At 40.4% G+C, this 26,050-nt stretch overlaps 1 protein-coding gene across 1 annotated transcript; it reads left to right on the top strand.

Annotated features, from left to right (window-relative positions):
- Positions 1-14,396: 14,396 nt before the first annotated feature.
- gpr61 (G protein-coupled receptor 61) lies at positions 14,397-21,116 on the top strand. Its single transcript, XM_078254848.1, has 2 exons — positions 14,397-14,890; positions 16,987-21,116. Exon 2 carries the CDS (start codon positions 17,231-17,233, stop codon positions 18,629-18,631), a length of 1,401 nt encoding a protein of 466 aa, XP_078110974.1. The 5' UTR covers positions 14,397-14,890; positions 16,987-17,230; the 3' UTR covers positions 18,632-21,116.
- The last annotated feature ends 4,934 nt before the right edge of the window (positions 21,117-26,050 follow it).

The raw sequence follows: 26,050 nt of genomic DNA, 5'->3' as shown, positions 1-26,050 counted from the left end.
CACCAGCTCACAGTGTTTTTGCATTGCCATTTGATATATTTTTATTAAAAAAAATACAGATTTTAGCCAAATAATTTAAGTAGTTTGAAGCAAGTAATTGTAAAGTAAATTACCAGATGGTTTGTAAGCACACATGATGATGATGCTACACATTAAAACTGCTTCCAGATGAATTGATGGTTCATTTTCTCACTTAAAGGTCCTAATTGGATAAACTGTTATTCTTTTACATCTGGTTTGATCATTTAGGTAAACACTAGCACAGCTTGCACCAAAACATTGTTAATAATGTATACATTCTAAATAAAACAGTGAAATTGTAGAGTGTCTGACACAGGTAACTGTAACTGAATGAGGTGTTTAGTGTGGGGGTCAGTATCACTTCTCGCAGTATCAATTCTCTCTGGCTCGAAAAAAAAATCTGATACACGCGGATGAGGCCTTGAGAGGAAAGAGCAAAAAGAAGAAAATTTAACCATTATCTTTGTTTACAGTACATCGGGACTGCTCTTTGTTTCCATGGCAACACTTTCAGTTTTGTGTTTGATCAGAAGTGCAGGGATGAAACAAGGTCACTCAACAATCATATCTCAGAGATAAAGCCCGCATGGACGGCACATGCTTTAACAAAAGCCAAGCTGTTTGTAATCTTGGCACATCGTATTCCTTCAGTGCTTAGCAACAGGCCCTACTTTTGTGGTGTAGAGGGTCAGCAGGTGTCAGCCTACACTGTGAGTACTAACAATGGATGTAATCAATAGGCAGGGCACACATTGTTTTCACTCACTAATTACAGCTGTCACTAATGCAGTAACAAGCTTTGCTGTAATAACTGCTCATAATTACCTCTGTCAGGTGAAATTGTCGAGTCAAGGACCTGTTATGGATCTATTTAAAGCTGAGGAAATTTAAATCTGCAATCAAGTGAGACAGACAGAGGATATAATTTAGTTATGTTGAGAATGTGTGAGAGAGAGAGATATTGGAAGACAAGGCATTTCCCAGTCTGTATCTCTCAATACCTGTTAATCCCTTCCTCATGGCAAAGATAAAGGAGTTGATGCACACTAGATGTTCCCAAAGGAAACATTTCATTCTCTATTAATTAACTATGTGGGAAAACAACGATGATCCTCTGTCTTTGAAATAAGAGCCTTGCCCCTGCACTCGGCCAATAAGATGATGTTCCCTGGAGAAGGCAGGAAAAGACTCAGTAGTCAGTGAGTCACTGCCTTGAAAATGTTTGGCTCCCTGTATCAGAAACAAGAATTCAAAAATTGGCTTGTTGGTTGGGATAAGGATGTATTTGCTGCTGGTTTTCACCTGCAGTACATCCTTATTCAGCACTCAGCCCCACGTTTCTTCTGTGTTTTCTCCTCATTTTTCACTCAGCGTGTCTTATTACTAGCCTCTCATCTCTTCTGCTCTGGAGCCATTTTTGTAGCGTGTCAGAGAGGTGCAGCAGCAGTCAACACAGAGTCCATTACTTGGCAAAGAGGACTTCCCATCCCTCGCAAATGACTGAGACTGTGCACAACCTGGAGTCCCTCTCGTTATCTTTGCTAAGAGCTTATCAAGCCAGAGTGGACAGGTTAAAACCGTGACCTGTTTGCTGAGCACTTGGCTTTCATTTTTGCCCTCACTTTTCACTTGTCGGTGCCTGTGGCCACCAACAGCACAGCAAACATGGACAAAGAGGTCTTCTCTACAGCTCTCCAGTCAAACGGCAATGATTTTGCTCCAGGGGAGGCAGAAAATTGCATCTACATTTTGGAGTGGAGTGCTGTAATGAGGCTGAGAGGAAAGCATGCAAGGAAGTTACAGGGTGCAGTCCTGAATATCTTTTTACACCAGGACATGATGATGCCATGTTGAGATTATATTTTTCTGCACTTTAAAGACAAAAGGCAGAGTAATTATCAAAATAACACACCACAGTAATACAGTTTGAATTGTGAATACACTGCTGCAATAGCAGACTGGAGTAACGATGCTTTTTCCCAATGTGTGTAAATGCAATAGTACGTAATAGCAGATCATTTTCTCAAAACCGCAGTGAGCTAAATATGGAAACGTTACATTATGATGGGGTGAGTGCTATTTGATACAGGAAGGGAGTGTAATTGAGCGGCTGAGTGGATTTACCTCTGATGTCATAACCCAGAAGAGATTAAGGAGCCTGAAAACATAAATCTGCTGCACCTTTGCATTAAATGCTGATGAAAAGTCCTCCAAAGCATATAAGAGAAGTGGCTGGATCACCAGCAGGACGGAGGGAGGGGTTTGCGAGGCTTTGATGGAGCACGAGAGGAGACACAGGGCTGAAAGGGGAGATCCATGTTGAAGGAGAAGGGAGGGTGGCAGAGCGAGAAAGAGTTGGACAGAATGTCCTTTGGCTTTTCTAAAACAATTGTCCTGTTACATCATTAGATCAGGGGTGTTTACCGTGTGCCTTTTATTTATTCAGCTCGGGGATGTGAATAATGTAGCACACACTGAGGAGGTTCCTTGTAGGTAGAAGGTGAAGACACAGTCAGATGTGTATGTGTTCGCTAATGTTTTGGATGTACGCCTCTTCGATTAATAGACACGTTGATGCTTTCTGCTGCTTCTAAATTTAGACATCATTCTCAAAGTGCTCAAGCACACCTTCTTGATTCCCATCATTAGCTGGTTGACTATTATCAGATACTGGAATGAGGTCATCCCCCCTGTGAGCATCACTTCCTCTCATTCCCCCTGAACTCTGGCCTTCACAGTGCCAGCCAAAACAAAACAACTGCCCTGATTGCATAAGACACACCCCTCATGCATGAATGTACTGCAGTGACTCCAGTAAGAGGATTTTATAACAGGTTTTAAACTTTAAACTCTAATCAACCTTCATTCATAGCTCTATCCTGCCAGTGAGTGGTTTATTCAGGAAGTCAGCCCAAAAAGCCAATTCAGCAGCAGCTCCAGACAGACAGACATACCCTGTTAAGCTGGAACTGGCCTTTGCAGTTGTTATATAATAGCTGCTGATGCTGATGGCACTGTATGATGAGAAAGTGAATGAGTCAGTTACTTTGGTGCTGGAGGATGTATCTATTATTCAGGTGCGAGTTCACCCTCGGGTGCTCTCCCATGTGCCCCATCTTCCAGCCAAGACTGGACACTCACTCAGCAGGTACAGAGATACAGCCTGTGAACGAGCATCAAGGGTGAAAGAGCTCACTGTGGCAGTGTGGCACAGTTCAGTTTGAAGAAGCAGAAATGGTTTTTATAGAGAGAAAAAATTCACAAAACGCAGTTTAAAAATTAACCAGAAAATATATAGTTATAGGCCTTTTCAGAGCAGATGTTTTTAATTGTTGTCATAGTAGGAAAATTACATTAATGATGGCTGCATTGTATTCTATTTAAATATCCCAGTTAGCCATGACAGCGTGACAGTAAGACGGCATGCACAATCACAGGACCCTGGAATTGAATCAGCTAAATGCAATTCAGCCATTATGTTATTATTTACACATGCTGCTTTTCCTACGTCATAATGTATTACAGGAAAGAAACCGATTAGTAGTTAGTAATTTCTCTATTTAAAAAGTATTAAGATCCATTTTTAAAAAGAGACCTACAGTATAAGAACGGCAAGCAAACAAACACACCTACAGCAAGGGCGTAAATCCCAGGGGGGTCGGGGGGGTCAGGACCCCCCCCCCCATCTAAGGGTTGTCCCCCCCTAGAAATATCATTAAAACAATGCTGTGTATTGTAAATAACATAATGATGTATACTTAAAATATCTGTGTAAGTAGTAAAACAATACAAACCCCAAAAATGCTTTTTAAGTTTAGAAACATTTTGAGCTCCCCCTCCCTTGCCTCACAGTGGTTTGGTCCACTGCATGCTGTAGGATCTGCACTAGACTCACCGTCACATCGGGTAGTGACAGGAATGTAGTAAGTAGGCGGTTCAAGGCTATTTTATTCACATTAAACATCGGATGAAGATTTTATTTTCTCAAATAGAAATTATGCTTAAATGATGCATTAAAAGTAATTAATGAATTAGTCATGACAAAAAGTTCGCTATGTTAGTTTAATATAATGTAGCCTAGCTTGTTTAATAGCTTGTTGGATAGAAATGCACCCACTACAACTAACGTTACCACGGCGATAAGCCTAACGTTATGTGTGTGAACTGATATTAGGGTTAATATTGAAGATCTACAGTTGTGTTTTGCTCAATATGAAGTTCAGTGGCAGATCAGTTAAAAATATATCCTCTGTCCCAGAAGAAACCTAATATTTATGTGGAGGACGCAAGATCATTTCATAATTATAATATGACCGCGTGGTGAACCTATGAACTCATATTTAGACATCTGACGTTACAGATTTGTGTTGTTGTTGCCCAGATAAAATGACAAGAGAAAAGAAAAACAGACATAAGATCCTTTTTCAGTAGGCTTACACCAAAACGCCAAGTAAGTACATTAAGTCCTCATATCAAGACAATTTTGTAACATCTTTATAAGAATGGGTGCTTATGGAAATACTAACGTCACTATGTCACAGGCAAAGGAGACGGAAAGAACTGAGGAACAGGGAGACCAGGGACAGTCAGGTGTGGAGTCTCAGGTAAGTGTGTTGAGCTTAGTTCATATTTTTGGAGGTGTGTGGCTGTCAGGGTGAGCAGATGAGCTTTACCAGTGGCTCACTAACTTACATTATGATCAGCTAATTTAACAAGTGTACAAAAGCATTGTATTTCTTTTATTTGGGGACACTTTTTGAAAATAAGTCATTATGTTTTAAGGTATTTTTGTGGCTTGATTGTAAACAACTTCAAAATAAATAAATGGTTTTAAAGAAGAATATTTTGGTCAATTTAGTCAGCTTTTTCATTGAATCAAGAGAAATGCTGAAAAGAAGGACAATGGTACAGTCTCCATGCTACACTAATGATAGTATTAAGGCTTTCCTCTGTGTACACATGTCCTCTACGAGTATAATTGGCTGTATTATTTGTGTCCCCTTCAAAAATTGCTCTTCCGAAATTTTATGTTTATTGTCCCCCCCTACTGTTAGATCAGATTTATGCCCATGACCTACAGTACTATTTTCTTCTTTACAAACAATTGTTGGCTTTAATTCTGAGAAGGTTGAAAATTATAGTCTTTTAAATTAACCCAGTATGGCAGCCACATATGGGAAATATAGTTGTCATGAAATACTAACATTATGCATGTTTTTGGTGTGATTTATACTGTAACATTTGAATGAGCTGTACATACAATTACTGCATCCAGTCAGAGTGTGGGTTGTGCACAATTTTCTTGTTGTGGCCTTGTTACTCTGAGGCACTATGAAAAGAAACATAATCCGTGAGAAAATACGTTTCCCTCAAAACGTAATTGAGAATGCAGCTTAGTTGTATGGGAACAATGTCCACTTTTTGCTCTACTTTTTGCTCTGTTTTGGTCTCCACCAACTCCTGTTGGGAATATTTGGATCTTTAATGCTCCACTATGTTCACCAGCTATTCGCTAACTGTGTGTCTGTATGCTGTTTGGTGCTGAGCTGGTAGTGAACGGTGGGTTTTTACAGCTTTCCTGTCGAAAACAGCTGCCTGTGGGCTGTGAAAACCAAAGCAATGAGTTTAAACGATTCCGCAAGTCTCCGTAGGGGTGAAGGGAACTACGGAGTGGGTTGAGCGACACCTTTCACATTAAACATTAAACATCAAAAAAATTGTATCCATTATTGATATAAAAATATTCATTAGATCAACTTGAACTCGTATTTTAAGTGCAGGACTTTTTGCTTGTAATAGAATATTTTTATACCATGCTAATTTTACTCTGAATACTTGTTTTGCCTGTTCCTTTTTCCCCTCTCTTTGCACTTTTCTCAGTGATTAAATTAAGGTTTCTTTCGCCTTCAGAGTCATCAAGTGACTCATTTGGAAAGTTACAATGCTACTGCAACCCTGGTACCATCAGATTTGCTGTCTGACATCTGTGTCATGATAATGGTTATCCAGGGTCCAGGGGCGTCCTACACACTGCAAACAAAACCACAATCAAGAGGAAAAAGCCCGGTGCTCTGGGGATCACGAGAGAGAGAGAGAGAGAGAGAGAGAGAGAGAGAGAGAGAGAGAGAGAGAGCTTTACTGTAAATTAAACAGATTTGTTTTGTGCCTGTGTCAGTCTGTAATAATCTTCAGCTTTGGGAACAGCCTTGTGGTGAGCTTTAAGGGATTTGAAAGCTCTACTTCTCTTTCTGTTGCCTCTATTAATCACAGCTCTCTGTACTGGAGTGTGTGGCAGCTTCTGGGAAAACAGGGGTTTAATGCAGGGTCATTATTACAATTCCATCCTGTTTCTGCTGTCATTACCACAGAGCTATGTGCTCAGTGACAAATACAAACAAAACTCACAAACCTCTTCCTCTTACACAAACACAGTGAAAACATTGTGATTCTCAGACGATATGGTGCCCTTGAGCACCTAACTGTGAGTGTCCTCTTTGTGACCTTGAATTTGAAAGGCTTTGGATTAAGCTCCTTATTTTTTGTGATTTAAAAAAAAAAGAGAAAAGAGAGTATAATACACATGATGTCCCTGTGAGATATATATAGGAAGGAATCACATAGAAATTTTATTTTTATGATAATAAATTATTAGTTTGAAAAATATTTTTGCATTGGTTGCACATAACATATTGTTATATGTGAATGTGGATTAAAGCTCAGTCACTACATTTAACAGAGAAGAGATAATGTCTTTGATCATGTGCAATAAAAGTCAATAAGGCCAGAAGGAAGCAGATGACACTTTTCACTTGTTCCGGGTATAGTTGAACTGCAGCCAATTGTAGCATGGAGATTACTGTCGGAAACCATAGAGAGAAAACTGATCCTCAATGTGTTTCTTGTCTATTATTGATATATGATATATGATTGTTTCTGCATAATTAGTGAGAAAAGGCATTGGTGGTGAAAACATCGTGACCATTTAGAATAAAAGAGGAGTTGGGGGGAAAAAGCAGTGTTTATTTTCATGTGTCATCTGAGGATTGCTGTATTGAGTTAAAGGAATAGTTTTTTATTTTGGGAAATACACTCATCTACTAAATGAGAAGACTTGAGTGATATCAACCTTTTCATCTAACTCTTGGCAAAAAAGCAAATAAGCATAGGCTATCTCCCAAAATGTTGCTATTGCTTTTTTCAGCGGGTTTGTATTTTGCAGTTTTTGCAGGAATATTTTTTTTTACTGTAAACTTGTGCATGTGCTGCTGTGGCAGAAGTCAAAATGTGTTTAAGGTTGTTGAACCACTGTGTCTGAGTGTCTGACTAGCTTAAAGGCTGCTTTCCTAAGTGTTCAGAACTCTGACAGCTGGCTTGCATTATTAACTTTGCAGCATCTGTCTGATTTCACAACATCCCACCTGCAGGACTCGGCTCTCTCTGGCTGGCTCTAATGAGGACAGAAGACATGAGCAAGATGGCAGTGGAGGGAAAAGATGAGGACTGAGAGTAAAAAAGCTACTGTATATACTGTACTAGTGTCTGACTGTAGTCCTCACCTGATGCTGATGGTTTTCATTTCAGTTGTCTCATAGGAGCTGGTTTCTAGAGAAAAGACCAGCAGCAGCACCACTGATAGAACTACGTTTTTAATGTAATGTGACTGAGTGAAAAGCTCACAAACTGTACTAAAGACATGGCAAGTTGTTGCATCAATGTTTCACTTTTTAACTCTGGCATTTTTGATGTTCTCATGAATATGTATGTCACGACTATTGCTGTCACCTAATGTTCATTTGGACAGCTAGAGTGAGTAATTCTTTTTCATCAGCTGTCAAACCAGAGAGAATAGGTTGTGCAGTGTGAGCCAGTGAGATATTAACAAAGACATTAGACCAGTGAAAGACAAAAACAAAAACTCTTTATTTCACTAATCAGTCTGTGGCCTTTAAGCTGTTTTAAATCTGACGTCATTGAACTGCCTTGCATAAAATATTACCATGTAAAATTCAATTTTAACATGCCATTAAGCCTCATTGGTCCCAGCTTTATTTTCTTCAAAATAAGTGAAAAATGTGACAGTAGCCGTGTTTCCATTCACATATTGTTATGCATTTTTAGAAAAGCTGTCTGAAAACAGCAAAATTTGATAAAACTTCTTTAATTGCTCAATGTTTTTACGCTGTTGCGCAAAGAACTGATGCGCTAAATGGGACATGGAAACGCCTTTGCTGAATAAGTTCTGACGTAGCGAACATTTAACTCACATGATCAACTGTTTCCTCTGTTAGCGTATTATATTAATTATTATGAATTATTATATACATTTTTCTTCGTCTCCGGACAGCATGAAACTTGGCCAATGCCTGCTAACATAAAAGAACAATTCAAACTTGCCCAATTGAACCAAATTCCTGACAACTTCTCTCCATTTTTCTGTCATAGATGGGTTAGATGCGGCCAAGGTGACTTGTTATGTTTCCGATCTGCATCTCTAATTCTTTTCTAATTACTGACGGATTACAGCCATGCATAGCCTATAGCGCCAACTTCTGACAAAACTACGCTGTATCTTATTCGTTCCAAACCAGTTGATGGAAACGCGCCTAATTCACATCTCTTTTTTGCAACATTTAAAACATTTGCTTAAAATTTGCTTGACAATTGAATAGAAACACGGCTACTGAGAGTGAAATAGTGTAATTCTAGTTGTTGCCATAGCAGTCGCACAGCAAGAAAGGAATTACAATTTAAACGTTTTGAAAGATTGTCCTCTTAAACATCAACTTTTTAGCTAGCAGAATTTGTAGGGATGGAAATGTCAATTGATTGTTCTGCCCACCACTTTGGTCTTGACAGAAATATCTTAACAACTATCAGATAGATTGTCATGAAATTGTGTACAGACATGGGTCCCTTTTCATCTCTCAATCATCAGGTCAAAATGTTGTATGCCTAATACTTGCTAAACTAATGACTAAAAAAAAATCACAGCTTTCACTTTAATTATTTAATTGCCTTATACCTTCTCTTCGTGAAGCACGTAATCACTGATTTTCATGACCGCTATATGGCCTACATTGTTATAATTTTCCCATCAGCCTCAGCTGTACTTTGTTTTAGTTTTTGCTCTAATCAACCAATGTTAACATGCTAACATGCTAATGTAAGATGGCAAACATTGATAAACATTATACCTGCCAAACATTTGAGCCTCACAGAGCCGCTAGCATGGTAGGCTCTTAGCCTTGTTTCACTGCAGCTAATGTTATAATAATAGTCCCATCCACCCGCCACTCCTGCATCACCTGCAGACTCTGACCTTAATAAACCCCCCAATCTCTGCCCAATCTCTGCAGGCTGAGCCTTTATGTTTGCCTGCGGGAAAAGACGAGGTCAGAGTCCACATGCAAACACCAACTCTGTACATATTCTGTAGTCACATAATAAATTGTTTAATGAGTTGGCAGATTGAAATGGATTTATTGAACCACCACAATAAAAAAAAAGTTTAAATAATGTTGGATTTCCATGTTGCTGTTTGCAGTATAATGATAAAATAATCTTATTAAATTGACTTAATGTTATTTGTTTAAAAGAATGAGCGCATTTGTTATGTAACTAAACATTTTCTCTATGGAGAGAAAGAGAATAATCCTCTTATGAAAAATAAAAAGTTACAGATTACATTGACTCCCATAATAACAAAATTGAAAAATCAATAACTGAAAGGTGCATGGCTAATAATACAGTACATCTGGGCTCAACTGTGCAGATGCTCACTGACAGTAAATGCACTTTTATCAAAAGGCTGAGTGTTCATATGTATGGTGGATATTGATGTTACATCTAAAACTACTGAGTTCAAGCGTCCTGATGTGAGCGAGGAAGAGGGTCCAGAATATAAATGCAAATATTCTGCCTTATCAGGACAGAAGAGACTTGTGATGTATGATGGGTAACCTACAGATGGGAGGGGAGGAGATGAGAAGGTTCTTCTTGCTGATACAACCATTAATCAACTGACTGACTGCACTGATTGGTTTCTATGAAAATTACACTGCGGCTGTGGGACATCCTTTGAGTTTGCTGTATGTATGTCAAATCATATGTGACTGTTGCTCTCACAAGAGATTGTTACAGAAATAAGCATCCACATATAGAGGTTTTGTTACTGCATGAAAGATAAACAGTAAAATAATACATTCATGTTAATGTGCTGCTCAGGACTGAGAGAGAAGAGTGTGATGTAACATAGTTATGAGAGTGGTATAAAGCTTCTCTAACTATTTTTTTCTTTTTCTAAACAGGCTGATGAAGACTTGCTTTTGAATCAAAATGAATTTGTTATATATTTGTTATATATTAATATATTTTTCAAACATTTTAATTCAAACATTTTAACTTGTTAGTGCCTGAGATATTTTCTTCTGCATGTTTTGAAACCTTGATTGTGTGTAACAACCTCAAATGCTTTAATGGAACCTCGCTGTTCATGTTTCATGATTTTTATGTACTTTTTAAAATAAAGGTAAGTGGGTTTAAAATGGCTTTAATGGTTTGGCCCTTACAGGCAGGAGAATCCTTGTTATTTTGATCACCCCATGTACTGGCCATACAGGGTATGGCCAAAATAACAGAAAAACTTTATGTTATGTTATCTCCTACTGTATTTCTGGTCCACCAGGTCCATTTAAATTGCTCTGAGCTGTATGGGCTTCTCACAGATGAAGGTTGTGTCTTGCCGCAGTGTAAAGCACAGCAAAGCCCCTGTAGGCCATCTGTGACTCAATCAAGGACATCTCACCTCACTGCACCACCAGCCAGATGCTACAAATGCAACCACAAATTATTCATGGACACTGTCACCAGTAGTATCAAAATGTCAACATCAAAAAGTTATTCACTAGATAGTTTCACTGGTAAGACACATTGTTATGATAATCAGAAATTAACAAGTGAATCAGTCCTATGACATGAAACTATTAGGCAAGTGAATAAAAAACTCGAAGAGGAGTCATGATGTTCTCACAATAAAAAGTGTGACACTTAAAAGAGTCATCGAGTGATGAGGTGGTACGTTTTTTTGCGTATTTTTCCAGTCAGTAATAGAGTCACTAGCATCATTCCAAATCTGAAACATATTGAAAAATAAAAATAAAATGACACTTTGGAATCAGTAGCAATAACTCAAATGCCTGTGTTTTTTTTAATTATTATTACAGTCTTGGCTCCATATTTTAGGTTTGGTGTTATTATGTGTCTCCAGACAGACAACAGCCCAGAGCGTTGGCCCTCATCAGTGACTCAATGTGTGCAGAGGATGACAGTGCCAACCTGGAGCCAACAGAGATTGCTAATTGTGTCTGTTTGGACTCCAATGCATTAGTTTGGGAAATCAAAAGGCACAAACCAGTTACTGTTACTGGTTAGTGTATTCTCTGGCAGTCCCAGGACTCCCAGCAAGCTATCCCAAATTGTATGATGTTTATTGTAAAAGTCAACTTAAAAAAAAAAGAAGTAGATTTCAGTCATGCAGTTTACTCATCAAACTCAAATCTTTGCTGTAAAAAAACGATTTCTTTAAATAGAATGTGTTTTGGGGTGTTGAATATGTCTGAATGGTCAGGGGTTAGAGAAGAATGCAGAATAAATGTTTAAAACTAGGCAGGATGAAATATGTTAAGATCTACATGCTCTAATAACTTTAAAGGAGTTAGTGAAGCATGTGGATCAGCATTTGGTGACACTCTTTCTTTCCATTTCCGTAGATTTAAACATACCCTAAGAAATCTATTTTGGATCACTGCTCTGCATTGCAACCTTATAAAGCAATAAATGTCATTAAATGTCCTGCTCTGTGGGCATTTACCAGTGGGCTTTTTAATTGTTGATGTGCCCAATAAAGAAGGATTGTTTCTAGGATTTCAGGTGTTAAATGTGAGAGCTCCCCCTACTGATGAGATCTGAGATCACAATGGAAACAATATTAGATCAGCAGCTGTAATTTAACATGAATCATCCCACCTGTGTTCTGTTAAATAGGGGAAAAGGGAAGCTTAAAATAATCACAGACCCAACATGGTTGCTAAACACATTGAACACTCCTAATGGCTGGTAATGCATGCTGTGTGTATGAGAGTGTGTGTATTTATGCTCTGAGGTTGTTGCCCTTTTCTTATCTGCTGTGGGTGGATTGGAGGGGTGGTGGCGGGGTTGGGGGGTAGGATGAAGGTGGGGGTGAGGGTTGGGGGGTGAGGAGGGTCTGAAGTCGTGGTTGCCATGTAAACCATTGTATTTCCCTCCCCTGTGATTGGTGCTGCTGGCATGAGCAAGTAGCTGCTATTTCTGTCATTATTCAACACCTCAGACACGAGCTCAGTCACAGGACACACACACACACACACACACACACACACACACACACACACACACACACACACACACACACACACACACACACACACACACAGTACATATAACTTGAAGAGTGGAGCATTAACAACACAAACAAAGAATCCTCTATACTTCAAAACGACTCAGTAGTAGCATCACATCTGGGATAATCATATTTAAAAACACTAAGGGCATTATTTATCATCAGTTGCCTTTAGTTTACTGCTAAAATAAATTTCAGGGGAAATTTAATATCTGATCCTGCCTTCTTCCTACAGATCATATGAGCGACCGCAGCAGCAGCAGCAGCAGCAGCAGCAGCAGCAGCAGCAGCACACAGTGTGATCATCAAACTGTCCAAGTTACAAAATCAACCCAAAAACAACAGCAGCAGGTTCATGTCGGGTAAACTTTGTCAAACAGTAACACCGTATTTTGATCAATAACTGAAAATGTGTTCAATTTACCAATTGATTTTTCAGTAACTAGAAGCACTGACTCATAAACTAATCAGGGTTTGTGGAGCTGCACTTCCACTGACAAATGAATCCCTCAGGAAATACAGTACACTGCATGAAAGCGAGATGTCACATACTGATGTGTGGGAAATGCAAATCCTGAGGGAGGAATAAGCAAGGAGGAATAAGCAATTTTCAGAGCATCAATTGAGACAAGAAAACCTCAAAATAAAGCCCATACACTGTGGGTTGGATAAAAAAGGGGATCACAGTAAAATACAGTAACAAGAAAAAATGAGTAGAGTTGACAGATACAAGCCACCTCAATACATCAAAAGGTTACTTCCTGTGTCCAAAGCACATTGTTATCAAATCATCTCATTTGGCACGATTACTAAAAGTGTGATTCACAGGGAGAACAACAAAGGACATAAGCCAGAGGCAGCAACAATGTGCCAATCTCTACAGTTTAATCCCAAAATAACATTTTCTAGCTAATACGATATCCCCAGACATGACACAATGTAAAGGAACAAAACAGGATTTCCGTACTAATTATCTCATGATATTCATAAAGTTCTACTGCAAAAGCTGCCAAACTGCCTCATATCTCCAATTATATCTCTGGGGCTGAGGTCGATCCAAACATTACTTAACCTGAGTTATTTTTGTCTGATATTACTTTTGATGCCAACTAGGTTGTGCATTGTAAGAAGAGTAGGCATAATGAGATGTACAGCTTCAGCCTACACATTTTTGGTCTGTCTATCATGTTTTACGGGATTATTTTGAAATTCCACTATGTTGTTTGTTGGAAGTAGTTACATATATAAAACAGCTCTCAAGCTTGATTCTTTCAGTTCCATTGAAGATTGTAAAGCTTTATTATCTGATGTTTTTATGACCCTTGTCAAGGACTCCAACTAACATTTTTTTCCTTTATCGATGGATCATTTTTCCAAAAAACAAGTTCTTTAAAACCAAGATCTTGTTTTGTCCAACTAACAGTCCAAAAATCAAAAATATTCTGCAAAATAATATAAAACACAACCATTTGCTACTTTTGCTTGATTAAACAACTGTACTATGCTTATATGTATTATACTATATATATATATATATATATATATGGATCATACTGTACTTCTCACACTGGTAAACAAAGTCATTCCTCAGGGCAGGGAATAGTTCAGGAAGTGTAAAATGTATGTTGTGTAGGCCGGGCTTTTGTAAATGTTAATCTCAGCTCATTAACATTAACCACTGGGATTCTTTTTCTCTCTGCGAATCAACAATGCAGCCTTGTGAGAGGGCTTTTGCCAGATTGTGCATGAAGGGAGATCTTGGGGAGCTGAGCACAAGGAGACAGAGAATCAGAGAAATGCTGATCCAGAGGATAAAGGTGATTTTTTCTCCAAGTTGTTGGCAACTTCTATGCCTGTCAGTGGAACCTGATGTAAGATTAGTTGGAAGGGTAGAAAAGCAGAGCCATCCCTTCATGAGGAGCCCAGAGGTAGTGAGACACTAAGACCCAGTGGAGAGCAGGGAGGCTGGGTGCTGCCTGCCCACCCGCCGCCTGCCTGTCTGCTCTGCACGGCTCTGCAGTTGCCCTGGGCGCGTGCCGGAGACAGTACATGTGTGTATGAAAGTGTGTGTCCAATCTTTGTGCATTATAGGTTGGAAGAAAGGAGCCCTCTCCTCATTTTCTCATCTCTCCCTTCTGCTCCTGCTCTCCCACCTGAATCGAAGACCTGGCTAGAAGACAGCTGAGAGGAGGGAGGTGTGTGTGTCTGGAGGGATGGGGAGGGGGACGGTCAGCTTGGTTGGGTGTGAGTTGATGACGAGATGAAAGGGGCCAGGTGAAGAGGAGACACAGCAGCGCCCCTCTCCTCTCTCTCTCTCTGTGATGTGGTGTGTCAGTGTGTGTTTGCTGTGAGTGGGGGAGAGAAAGCTAAACAGGTCGGCTCTCCTGTAGACTGTGAACCTGCAGAGGAGGAAGCAGCCCTCTCCAGACTGAGGTATGTTACCGACTTATCGTCACACACATCTCCACACATACCTGTCCTGTTAGCGGAGTGTGTGGGGGAGATGTTTGTGTGTGTGTGTGTGTGTGTGTGTGTGTGTGTGTGTGTGTGTGTGTGTGTGTGTGTGTGTGTGTGTGTGTGTGTGTGTGTGTGTGTGTTTAAATATATGGAAGTTGCTAGAAAAGTGGGTCAAGAGTAAAATCTGATTTAAGAGGACGATACTAGAGCCAGTGTTTTATTTCATCATATCACACCTCACATTATGTTTGTGTATCAATGTTAAAGGACACAGGTGTATGCTAATTTAAACTCCTGGTTGCTGCTGAGGAGTGAAAGAAAACAACAGGCTAGTTTTTTCCTCGCAGTAAACACCGTGTCATGTGCATATTATTGGGTCATATGGCTACCAGCCGGCAGCCGGAGAGATTTTGCTGCAACCTTAAATTCTAGTTTTGTTTAAAAAAAATTAGATCTTCTCGGGCAGAGTTTGATTCTAAATTGTACTTCTCTCATTGGTTTGATTACATTAAATGGGAGGATGTGCTGCATGTGAGCCACGTAGTCCCTAGTTTTTCCTTTTATTATTTAAATATTTCTGTTTGTGTAGTTTTGACTTGATAAAACACATTTAAAACACTACATTTTAAACAAATAACAGGCACATTCTTTTCAATTTGTATCCTTTATAATGGCATTTTTGCGGGTAATAAAAGGCCCTTTGAGGGACTAGAACATGTCACTTAACAGAGTTGTGGTAATAATTGACTTGGAGGAAGAATTTCAATTTTGGTGGTCCATAGAGCAACAAAATTACCCCAACACCAGAGAGCAATAAAACAATCAATGCTGATTAGATGAAGAATCTCCATAGGGCCGCTTCACAGTTGTTGACATCATAGCTGAGATGTTGTTTATTGGTTATTTTATTGGGCTGAAGGTGACTATAACCCTTTGACCTATTCAGTAAAGGCCACCTGTAGTATGCCTGCATCTGCCAGGTGATTGTCGTGCTAGATGTGCGTACATGGGCAGGAAAACAACAGGCAGGGATGAAGTCTGTTATACTTGTGATATGGAAAAAGTGCACATGCAGGTGTGCAGCATATGGAAATGTACCAAAGCCTTGCACGTTCCACAGTGTGTGTCGTGTCCAGGTAAGGTTATGACAGTAAACACAGCGCAGGGCCTCTCCATGACTAAACCATTGGCCACACAAACACTTGAAGGTGCTCTGCCACCATTTACATGAATTTTTGATTATAATTTAATGAAGCTGCATAGGTTTTATTCAAAAGAGTATTCAGTCTTTCAAAATGTATTCTGAGAACATGATTGTAATAATATGAAAAGTGTTTATTGATCTTCTACTCCCATCACTTCAGACAGCATGGAGCTCTGTAATGCAGAGTTTCACAGTTTATTTGCTCATCCAGTTTGCTTCTTGACTCTGTTAAGAGGGACATATGGTCCACTCTGCGCTTTTAGCTTCTCCCTGAGGCACCGGCTGCCCTGAAAACAACACATCTGAGGGTGCAGATGTCAAATATGGAGTAAATTATGACCCAGGCTGCAAGTGAGTGCAGACTGCATCAAGTCTGACGGTTTTACAGCTATAGCACAAGAGCAACACGACAACTCACAGCATCACAGCAACAGAAATAATGCAAAGGACTGCATTTAAAGCCATTTGGACAAATAGTAGATTGCTTTAGAATTAATCTAAGTCTGCTTTGATTTGTCTTTTTATGGGTGGATGGACTAAGAAAAGAGGAGTATATTGTCAGTATTTGCAACAGATTAGATTGATGGTTTTTAGGGATTTTCTCTTTAGTCTGCTGACCGTGTGTTTTTTGGGATGACAAATCTTTCAAGTTGTCATATTTCCAGACTACAACCTACTATCTAATATTTCACCAATGTTTTGGCTATATAACATAAAAAAAAAAAAAAATGTAATCTTGGATGTTGTTTTTCATCATTTAGTGACCTACATATATTATACACTATATATATTTTATATATGTTATATTTCATGAACGCATCATGCCATGTTGTGAAAATTAACATAAAACCTTTCTCTTTTGTTTCAGATCTTTCCAACTGAAGGTCATTTTGGAGAGAGAAGGACTTAAAGTTACAAGGAATTGCGTGAAAATTCCTCTGATCGTCTGCAGAGCTCCAGGCTAAAGTCTACCGGGTGTCAGGGCCTCTACAGCTCCAGCTGCCATGCCAGACACCACCGCCTGAGCTTCTCAGTGACACCCTATGACAGGGGAGGATGGGTGATGGGCCCGTGAAATTTAGCGGACTCTCTCCTCCTTATTCCATCCTCTCATGGAGCGCCCTGTCACACCGAGCCCCTCCTGGAACATTTCTTTCTCCGGCCTCCCCATATTTCCAGCCTCACTGCACCCGAATATCTCTAACGTGACCCCGCCCGTTGCAAGCATCCGAGGTGGGGTGGATCTGAACCAGTCCTTGGCGCTGTGTGCTATGCTCATCATCGATGTGTTGGCAGTGGTGGGGAACTTGGCTGTGATGATTGTCATCACTAAAACTCAGCAGCTGCGCAAGTTTGCCTTCGTTTTCCACCTGTGTCTGGTGGACCTGCTGGCAGCGCTGGTGTTGATGCCTCTGGGGATGCTGTCAGACCGAATCCTTGTGGACGAGGTGCTGTGTCGGAGCTACCTCTGCTTGAGTGTGTGTCTGGTGAGCGCTGCCATCCTCACCATCTGTGCTATCAACGTGGAGCGCTACTACTATATCGTCCACCCCATGCGTCATGAGGTGAAGATGACAGTTGGGGTGGTGGTGATGGTACTAGTGGGAATCTGGATTAAAGCCATTGTCATGTCAGTGCTGCCTCTCCTGGGATGGCTGCTCCAGGGGAACCAGGGCGTGAGGACTCCTTCGGTCCTCATTCACGGTCAGAGACACTGCTCCCTCCACTGGATGGGAGGCCGAACCACACGGCTGCTTTTCATTGTCTTCTTTACATTTATCTATTTTCTGTGCCCCGTGCTTATCATTCTGGTGGTCTACTGCAACATGTTCATGGTGGCACGGGTAGCAGCCATGCAGCACGGTCTGCTTCCCACTTGGATGGACACACCGCAACAACGGTCCGAGTCCATCAGCAGCCACTCCACTATGGCAGCCAGCCTTGGTGGAACTGGTGCCCGCACCACCCCTCAGAGGACTTTCAGTGGTGGGAAGGCTGCGGTGGTCCTGGTGGCAGTGGGAGGACAGTTCCTCTGCTGCTGGCTGCCATATTTCTCCTTTCATCTCTACTCGGCTGTGGTGTCTACCTCTCCTGCCTCTCTGGCCCAGCTGGAGGATGTGGTCACATGGATTGGCTATTTCTGCTTCACCTCCAATCCCTTCTTCTATGGCTGCCTGAACCGGCAGATTCGCGAGGAGCTTGGCCGACACCTGGCTTGCCTCTTCAAGCGGCCCAGCGAAGGGGAGCAGCTGCCCAGCCGCGAGGCCTCTATTGAGGAGAACTTTTTGCAGTTCCTTCAGGGCACTGGATGCAATCTGGAGCCCTGCAACTCTCATAGCAGAGCCAGCCCAGAGGAGCCAGAGACTGAGGGCCTTCAGGAATCAGCTGTTCAGCAGAACACGCCAGCTGACTTCCACATCCCAGGGCAGATCCTTGAGGAAACCTCAGAGTTCATACAGCGGCAACAGCTGAACAATAAGCTACATGTATCAGAGAACTACTGCAAAACATAACCAGAGCTGTAGCTGCCTCTCATGTACTGTCTCTTTTGCCATCTACATATAATCCAATAAATATACTAAGTTTTACTCATATTTTCTAAAATTTGTTGAACGAATACATCTGTTGTTCGTGCTACAACAGTGCTTTAAAGATCAAAATACAGTGAACTGCAAAACATGGTAAAATTTTTGAAGAATTTAAGTTGTGTTTCAGAGAAAGACAAAGTCGAATATATATTTTGTGCATCATCTCACTCGTATCCCCAACAGTCATGGAGCATTAGATGTTTTGAGAGCCATACAGAGTCACAGGCTGTTTTTCTGTGGAATGTTAAAGCTAAGTTCCCACTACAGCAGATGGATACTAAACCCTTGTTGTGTTAATCACGGGTCAGCAATGTGACAAACATCACATCAACATAAAGAAGTGCTGAAACTCTGTGAGAGCAGAGAGGGGGACACAGTTTTCAAACTTTATGGAAAACAACAAGAGCCATTAAATGAACATTTTGAGACAAATGCTCAGATAAATGTCAGTTTTGGAATGCATTCCTTGATTCATTTGTCATTAAAAGTTGGGTTCTCCATCAGAATATAATGTACAGTGTGAAATTAGTCATAACACATCAAACATACTGTGCTTCATTTTATCCTGTGGAATCTTTTATTATTGATATAACTTATGATCTAACCATAAAAACCATCTGCTGCACCTCTAGTTCATCTCCAAAAAAGTGTTATTTTGTTGAAATGCCTGTTGGAAGAAAAACGTAAGAAAATGAGGAAGAGGTAAAAGAAAAGGTTGTAAGTTATTGTAGCTGTCGTTGATTTAGGATCCTGGTTCCATCAAAGTGTATTTTTTCCACTTGCACAGCTTCTCATAACACCAAGGAAAATTGTTGTTTTCTTATTAGAAAGGAGTGAATATTCAGAGCCATTCCGTTTGAATTGTTCATTGTATTGAACAGGATTATTTCACAGCTATCACCTCCTCACCAAAATCATCTCAAATTGGTAGACTCGTGATTTCAACCCCTTCTACTCAAAGAACATTGTGACTGGTTTAATTTGTGTGATAGTGATGCTGTTAAGCATTTAAGCTTTTTAAAAACATCTGCTAACAGCGTAGTTAAACTGTTTGTTGAAACGAGGCTGGATGTGGACAGATTCAGACATCGCGACCGAGCAGTCCTCGTTACCCCGTGATGTCTGTGCTGTTTACAGGTAAACACGAGAGCAGTGTGAGTGCACTTGTGTTTGTGCTCAAAACAACCAGGCTTGTTGTGGCTACACAGCAGCACACAGGTGAGACAATGCAGACATGGCAAGCTTTGCCTTTGGCCTCATTTAGCGAAACATGGAAGACTCTGGTGATACTTTCTCTGATCTCAGGTGGAATACAAACAGTTTGCACAAGTCACACAAGCAGTGACAAATGTTCCAAAGAAAATTACAGGGCACAAATCTCTTACTAAACACGTGTTTGTCTCTTTTAATACTTGCTCTTTCTTGCTGCCTTCATCTATTTTGGACTGCTTCATACCGGACTGTTGGCATGATCACAAGACACCCAACACAAGGCGTACAGGGAGGTTCATATTTAGCTGGGAGTCAAAACAAAAAAAGGCCCCTTTGTCAGGAGGAGACACACTGTTCTTAATTTTCTTGCTATAGGACTTTGTTGCTGACTGTTTTGAGTCGTCACGTCATCTTGTTTAAAAATGTTTCTTTTGTGTCAACATGATGGTTCAGTATTGTGAGACGAAATCACTGCCATAATCCTCAATTTCCTACAGTATGTATCAGTTTTTTATTAGTAATATTAAAACTACAAAAATACATTATTATATGAATTATTAATATACAATTGTATGCAACAAAATAACATAAAACTACCTTTATTGATCCCACCAGCGTGCAGGAACAAAGGTTTAATCTCTTTAGTGGACTACAGATGGAAATTAGCCCCTGGGATATAATCTGGCATTTTTACGTGTACTGCTGTACAGGTGTTCAGATACCTGAAATAATAAATACAAATAAATAAATAAATTACCTCACTGAGCATTACTGATCATCTCCTCTTTATGGTAAAATGTTGTAATACATTTAGTGATATTTCACACAGTCTGGAGTTATTACAAAGCCCCTTAAGGTGATTGAATCCACCATTTAATCAGCAGGATTTCAGTTACCGTAGCAGCAAAATTGCCCTGATTAAATGCTAAACTGTATCTCTGCCACCATCTGTTGATTATGAGGAGAAGTAAGCTGTTATGAAGCAAATGACAGATAACAATCCCAGTTTCACAAAAATTCATGGACATTGTCAGCAGTTTTTTTCACTGTAAATCATTAATATCAATATGTTCATTTCATCTTTTTTTTGCTGAAAAGACAGATTCTTAATTATTAGGGTTTGTTTTTCCCTTGTTAAGATTTCCCTGTGTTTTGTTTACCCATCAGTTGAAATCATTAAAGACAGCAAGAAGATTAACGTGAGTGTTGTGGTTGTTGTTGTTGCCGTCGTAGTTACTGTATCGAACATTTTCAGATCAATAACCGCATCTATCATATGATCAATCCCATCAATCATCTCTTTCTCTCCTGCCTTCTGTGTGTGTGTGTGTGTGTGTGTGTGTGTGTGTGTGTGTGTGTGTGTGTGTGTGTGTGCGTGCGTGCGTGTTGTAGCGTTTCTCGATAACTGAACTAACACCCATAGGCACTGACCACCTTCTACTACAACTTCAGGTTCTACATATAATTACCCCAACTAAATGCACAAAATATTGTGGACTTTCAGTCTTTTCAATAAGTGCACTGATGGGTGAATCAAAGAAATTATCCCTTAAAGTTGTGGTAGGCACTTTATTTTCGGCATTGTTGGGCAAAATCTCCATAACAATCTTATAGCATATGGTAATTCAAGTGGTCTGAGAGAAGACTAGACTTCTGCACCTCCTGTGAAAATGTGGTCTGTGACGGAAGACTTTGGCCAATCTCAGGTCATTTCATAGAGAGAAAGGATTCCTATTGGCTGTTCAACAAATGCAGCTGTGCGCGCACACATCCCTTTTGTAAAAATGGCAGCAGCCTGCTACGAGCAGAGGCCGAAGCCATGGCACCGCCTCCAGCTGCCATCCGAACAAGGACACGACAGAGGCGGTGTGAGAGGAAACATAAACACGGCAGACGAGCCCGTAGTTTAGCCTTCTGCTAACCCTAGCTCACGGCTGCAGCTAATTCAAGTTCATGTTTCTGTAGCTAACTAGAGCCTTGAATCATTTCAAAGGGCTTTACAAAGAAAACGGGACGGCCATTCTGATAGAATTGCCGCTATATAACGGCATCAGGATGAACTGAATGACTTGTACTCCTACAGGTTACTGTAAGAAGCCGGTGCATGTTCGCCTTATGGGAGGGGCTGGACAGAGAAGGAAAAGGAAGAACTGCAAGAGGAGTAGGCCTACTCACTCTACTTTGAGTTTTTAAAAGTTTTTTTTTGTTAAATTCTGCCTCCCACAGCTTTAATGATTTCAAATATAAATCTTAAATCTGATGATGCAAAAAGCAGAATAATAGAAATAGAAATTGAGGTAATAGGAAGGGATTCAAGATTATTTAGATGTGGATTGTGCATAAGAAATTAATCATTTGTAAATCAATATTTCTAGGTTATGCTATATTTCTATATTGTTTTGGCATGTAGTTTCAGTTGTTATTTCACCAGAAAAATCCAAACAAAGATTCCACCATCCACCCTGCAGCTCGTACTCTATTTTCTTATTATCCTAATCTTCTAAACCTCTCCTGTGCTGCTCCCCATCGGACAGAGTGACTCATAGCTTTCATGTTGAGCCATGAAGGGCAGCTCCCGCAGCGCAGAGAAACAGTTCAAACAGCCTGACCTTTGTGATGGGATTCGACACGCCCAGTGAGAGTGCTCAAGGACAGATGCTACGATCATGTCACTCTGGGGGCCACTGGGTGCAGAGCACAGTCATTCAGTGCATAGGCGTAATAATCAAAACTGCCCCCCAAATATCTTATCATAATGATGAATGAAAAATATTAACTGTTTAAAAAACATCCCAAAACATGTGTGGTTTTGAATCTGCAGAAAGTTTTGAAAAACACAGGATAATAATATTTCACTTTACATAATTAAAGGCACACTATGCAAGATTTGTACCTTAATATAACAGCTTCGAAGTTATTTCGATGGTAAACAAACTCGTAGCAGGGCGAATCATCCCAATAGCAAAGCAGGGGAAGGACTCCGCTGAGAAAACCAGCAATGCAAGTTTAGGAGGTGGCACCCCGATAAATCTCGCGAGAATCACAAATTGCTTTACTGTCGGTTCTGCGAACATCGGTGGACAGCACCAGATATCTATTTCGAGTGTCTCTCATTATATGCGCAACATCCCAGATGACATAGCGAGACCGCCGGGCTAGCACACAAGCAACCTCTACCGAGCCTGTATCTGTCCAATGCCAGATCCCTGGTGCATAAAACGGACAACTTGGAATTACAACTCGCTGGAAATCGCTATGTTCGTGACTGCTGTGTTTTGATTATCACTGAAACCCAGCTTCACCCGAGGATACCCGATGCTAGCATGCAGCTAACAGGCCGCACTCTGCTCCACTGGGACAGGACTGAGGACAGCACAGCGCAGAGGAGGGCTCTGTATGTACATGCATGAGAACTGGTGTAATAACGGTACAATTATAGATAAACACTGTTCCCCTGACCTCGAGTACATGTCTGTAAGATGCCGACCTTTTCTTCTACTGAGAGAGCTAACAGTAGTGATCGTCACGGCTGTGTATATTCCACCCGACGCCAATGTACATAACACGGCGCTCTCTCTCCTGCTGGACACCATAAACGAATAGCAGCGGGCCCACCCCAACAGTGTTCACATAATCGCAGGAGACTTTAATAAGGCCAACTTGAAGACTGTACTCCTGACATTTTATCAACATGTCAACTTGCTTGCGTTCTATGTTGTATGTTGTTGTGCTTGCTTGTTGTGTGTCAGTTTTTACCACCACCTGCCTATACTTTGTATTGCACTTTTCTGCTTTTTTTGCAATTCTGGTTAGACGCAAACTGCATTTCGTTGTCTTTGTACTTGTACTCTACACAATGACAATAAAGTTGAATCTAATCTAATCTAATTCACAAAGTTGTTGATTCATCCATTGTTGATAATAAGACCAGTCCTACAGGGGGGAGGGGATCAGGCCGTAAGTGCAGAGACGGCTCTGCGTGAGTGGTATTTACGACACTAACGTTAAATAAAAAGTACTCCACAGTGAGTCTAGGGGTAGCTGTTTGACAAAAACGGAAACTGCATCGTATGCCTTTAAAGACAATATGCACTATAACTTGATGCAGAAAAGACCCAAATTGTTGCAGAAAAATTCCCCACAATGCAGGAAATTAAGTGTTTGATGCTCAACATTTCCTGAGGGGGGGGGAGGACCCCAAGAACCCCCCGTTTAGAATTTGTTCAATGATGAAGCAAACGGCCTCGCAAGATAGGTGGAGATCTCAACCCCCCCAAAGTTGACCCAAAGTTACTCCCTTGATTCAGTGGATGAGTTGGGTGTGTTTCTTATAAACTAAACGCCTAAAAAGAGAGCTGGGATCATCTAAGAGGTCACAAATGGGTTTGAAGCTCCCAGACCAAGAAAACAAGTCTATCTGTGAGCAATGAGTATAGAGGCAATGAAAGGTCTCCCTCACTAGATCAGAGAACTCAATCACATGAATTTCTCGTTTACTTTTAAAATCCTGACTTCTCTGAAATCAGCTGTTGCCTCGGTAACCTGCTGATGACAGCGCTGATGGGTCTGTTTGGCAGGAGGAGCAGGTGATTGGAGAAAAAGGAGCAAAGATGAAGATTATTGTTACAGACATAAAGTAATAAATAAAGACATAGGGCTACTATATAGTGGTTCAAAAAGTGAGGTATGGGGACCTTTGATTGGTCTATTAATTAATGAGCTGTTCACTATTAGCAATTCAAAATCAAAAGTCTTGGAATTCAATTTCTAAATCTACATAATAAATTCTTTACTTATCTACATTTAAAGTGCACCTTATTAGGAAGTGGTACTAGTATGATTCACAGCTGCATTATCAACCAGAAAGCTACGGTGGCCGACAGGGACAAACGCCCTGCAACTTAAGAAAACACACGCAAATAGACAAAACACAAGCAAATTAAGAAAACAACTGCAGTTTTAAATGTTTTATTACCATGAGTTTACAGACGTCTCTGCTGATTGAGTATCACCTGTGACAAACGAGAGAAAACATATCTCAAACATACTTAATATTTACTTAATATTTACAGTCTCTCTCTCTCTCTCTCTCTCTCTCTCTCTCTCCCCCCCCAGCTGCTCCCTCTAGAGGGCTGGAGAACTTCTGTTGTGTAATCTGGATGCTGCGTTTTTTTGTTGCATTTGTTTTTTTGCTTTTTGCATCGTTTCATATTTGCAGCGCGTTTATGTATTTGGTTGTGTTGTGTGTATTTGCAGTACGTTTGCTGAATGCTGCGCATGTGTTGTCACATTAATGAAGTTGTTTTTCTTTTTGCATCGCTTCTTTTTTCGGGGTTTGTGTGCTTTTCTTTTTGCATCGTTTATTTGCAGTGCGTTTATGTATTTGGTTGTGTATTTGCAGCGCGTTTGCTGAATGCTGCACATGTGTTGTTAAATTAATGAAGTTGTTTTCTTAATTTGCTTGTGTTTTGTCTATTTGCGTGTGTTTTCTTAAGTTTCAGGGCGTTTGTCCCTGTCGGGCACCGTAGAAAGCTGTATCAACTGACAAAGAAGGCTATAATATGTCATCATGACTGGCAGGTGTAGAAGGTGGATAAAACAATGCATGTTGTGAAAAGGGTGACATTAAAGCCAATGTGGAGAGAACAAAAAATAGAATTACCTGTTATGAAAGGCTTCTTGTTGCCATAGTAACATGATGTCAAATAAAATTTGTCCTATCCATTTGTTCACAGTCTGACACAAATACTGGTGAGGTTAATTCAGAGTAGGCTACTCATAGTGTGCGATATCACATGAAATCCAATAACCTGGTCTTCTGTTCATATCGCTACATGTTTGATGGACTCAAAGTTGCCACTAGATCCAATAGAACTTCTATAGTAGGCTAAGGCGACCAGGGAAAAAAGAGCTTTAAAATTAAGACAAAAGATTGAAACTGAACCTGACCTCTTGTAGCCTACCGAAGAAGTGCGTCGCTTGTTGTCATTTAGCAGTGAAGTGCAGATTGGATAGATCTGTAAAATCTACACCTGCAGGTCAGCTATAAATCCACTGGAGGCGCTCTCACTCCACATAAAGCTGCTGCTGACTGTAGGCTAAATGTAAATGTAAATGTGTGTTCAGCTTGTT

This window comes from Sander vitreus, chromosome 7 (assembly GCF_031162955.1).
Source record: "Sander vitreus isolate 19-12246 chromosome 7, sanVit1, whole genome shotgun sequence".
Lineage (NCBI taxonomy): Eukaryota > Metazoa > Chordata > Actinopteri > Perciformes > Percidae > Sander > Sander vitreus.
The sequence above is the reverse complement of the archived record's forward strand: the minus strand, read 5'-3'. Positions and strand labels throughout refer to the sequence as shown.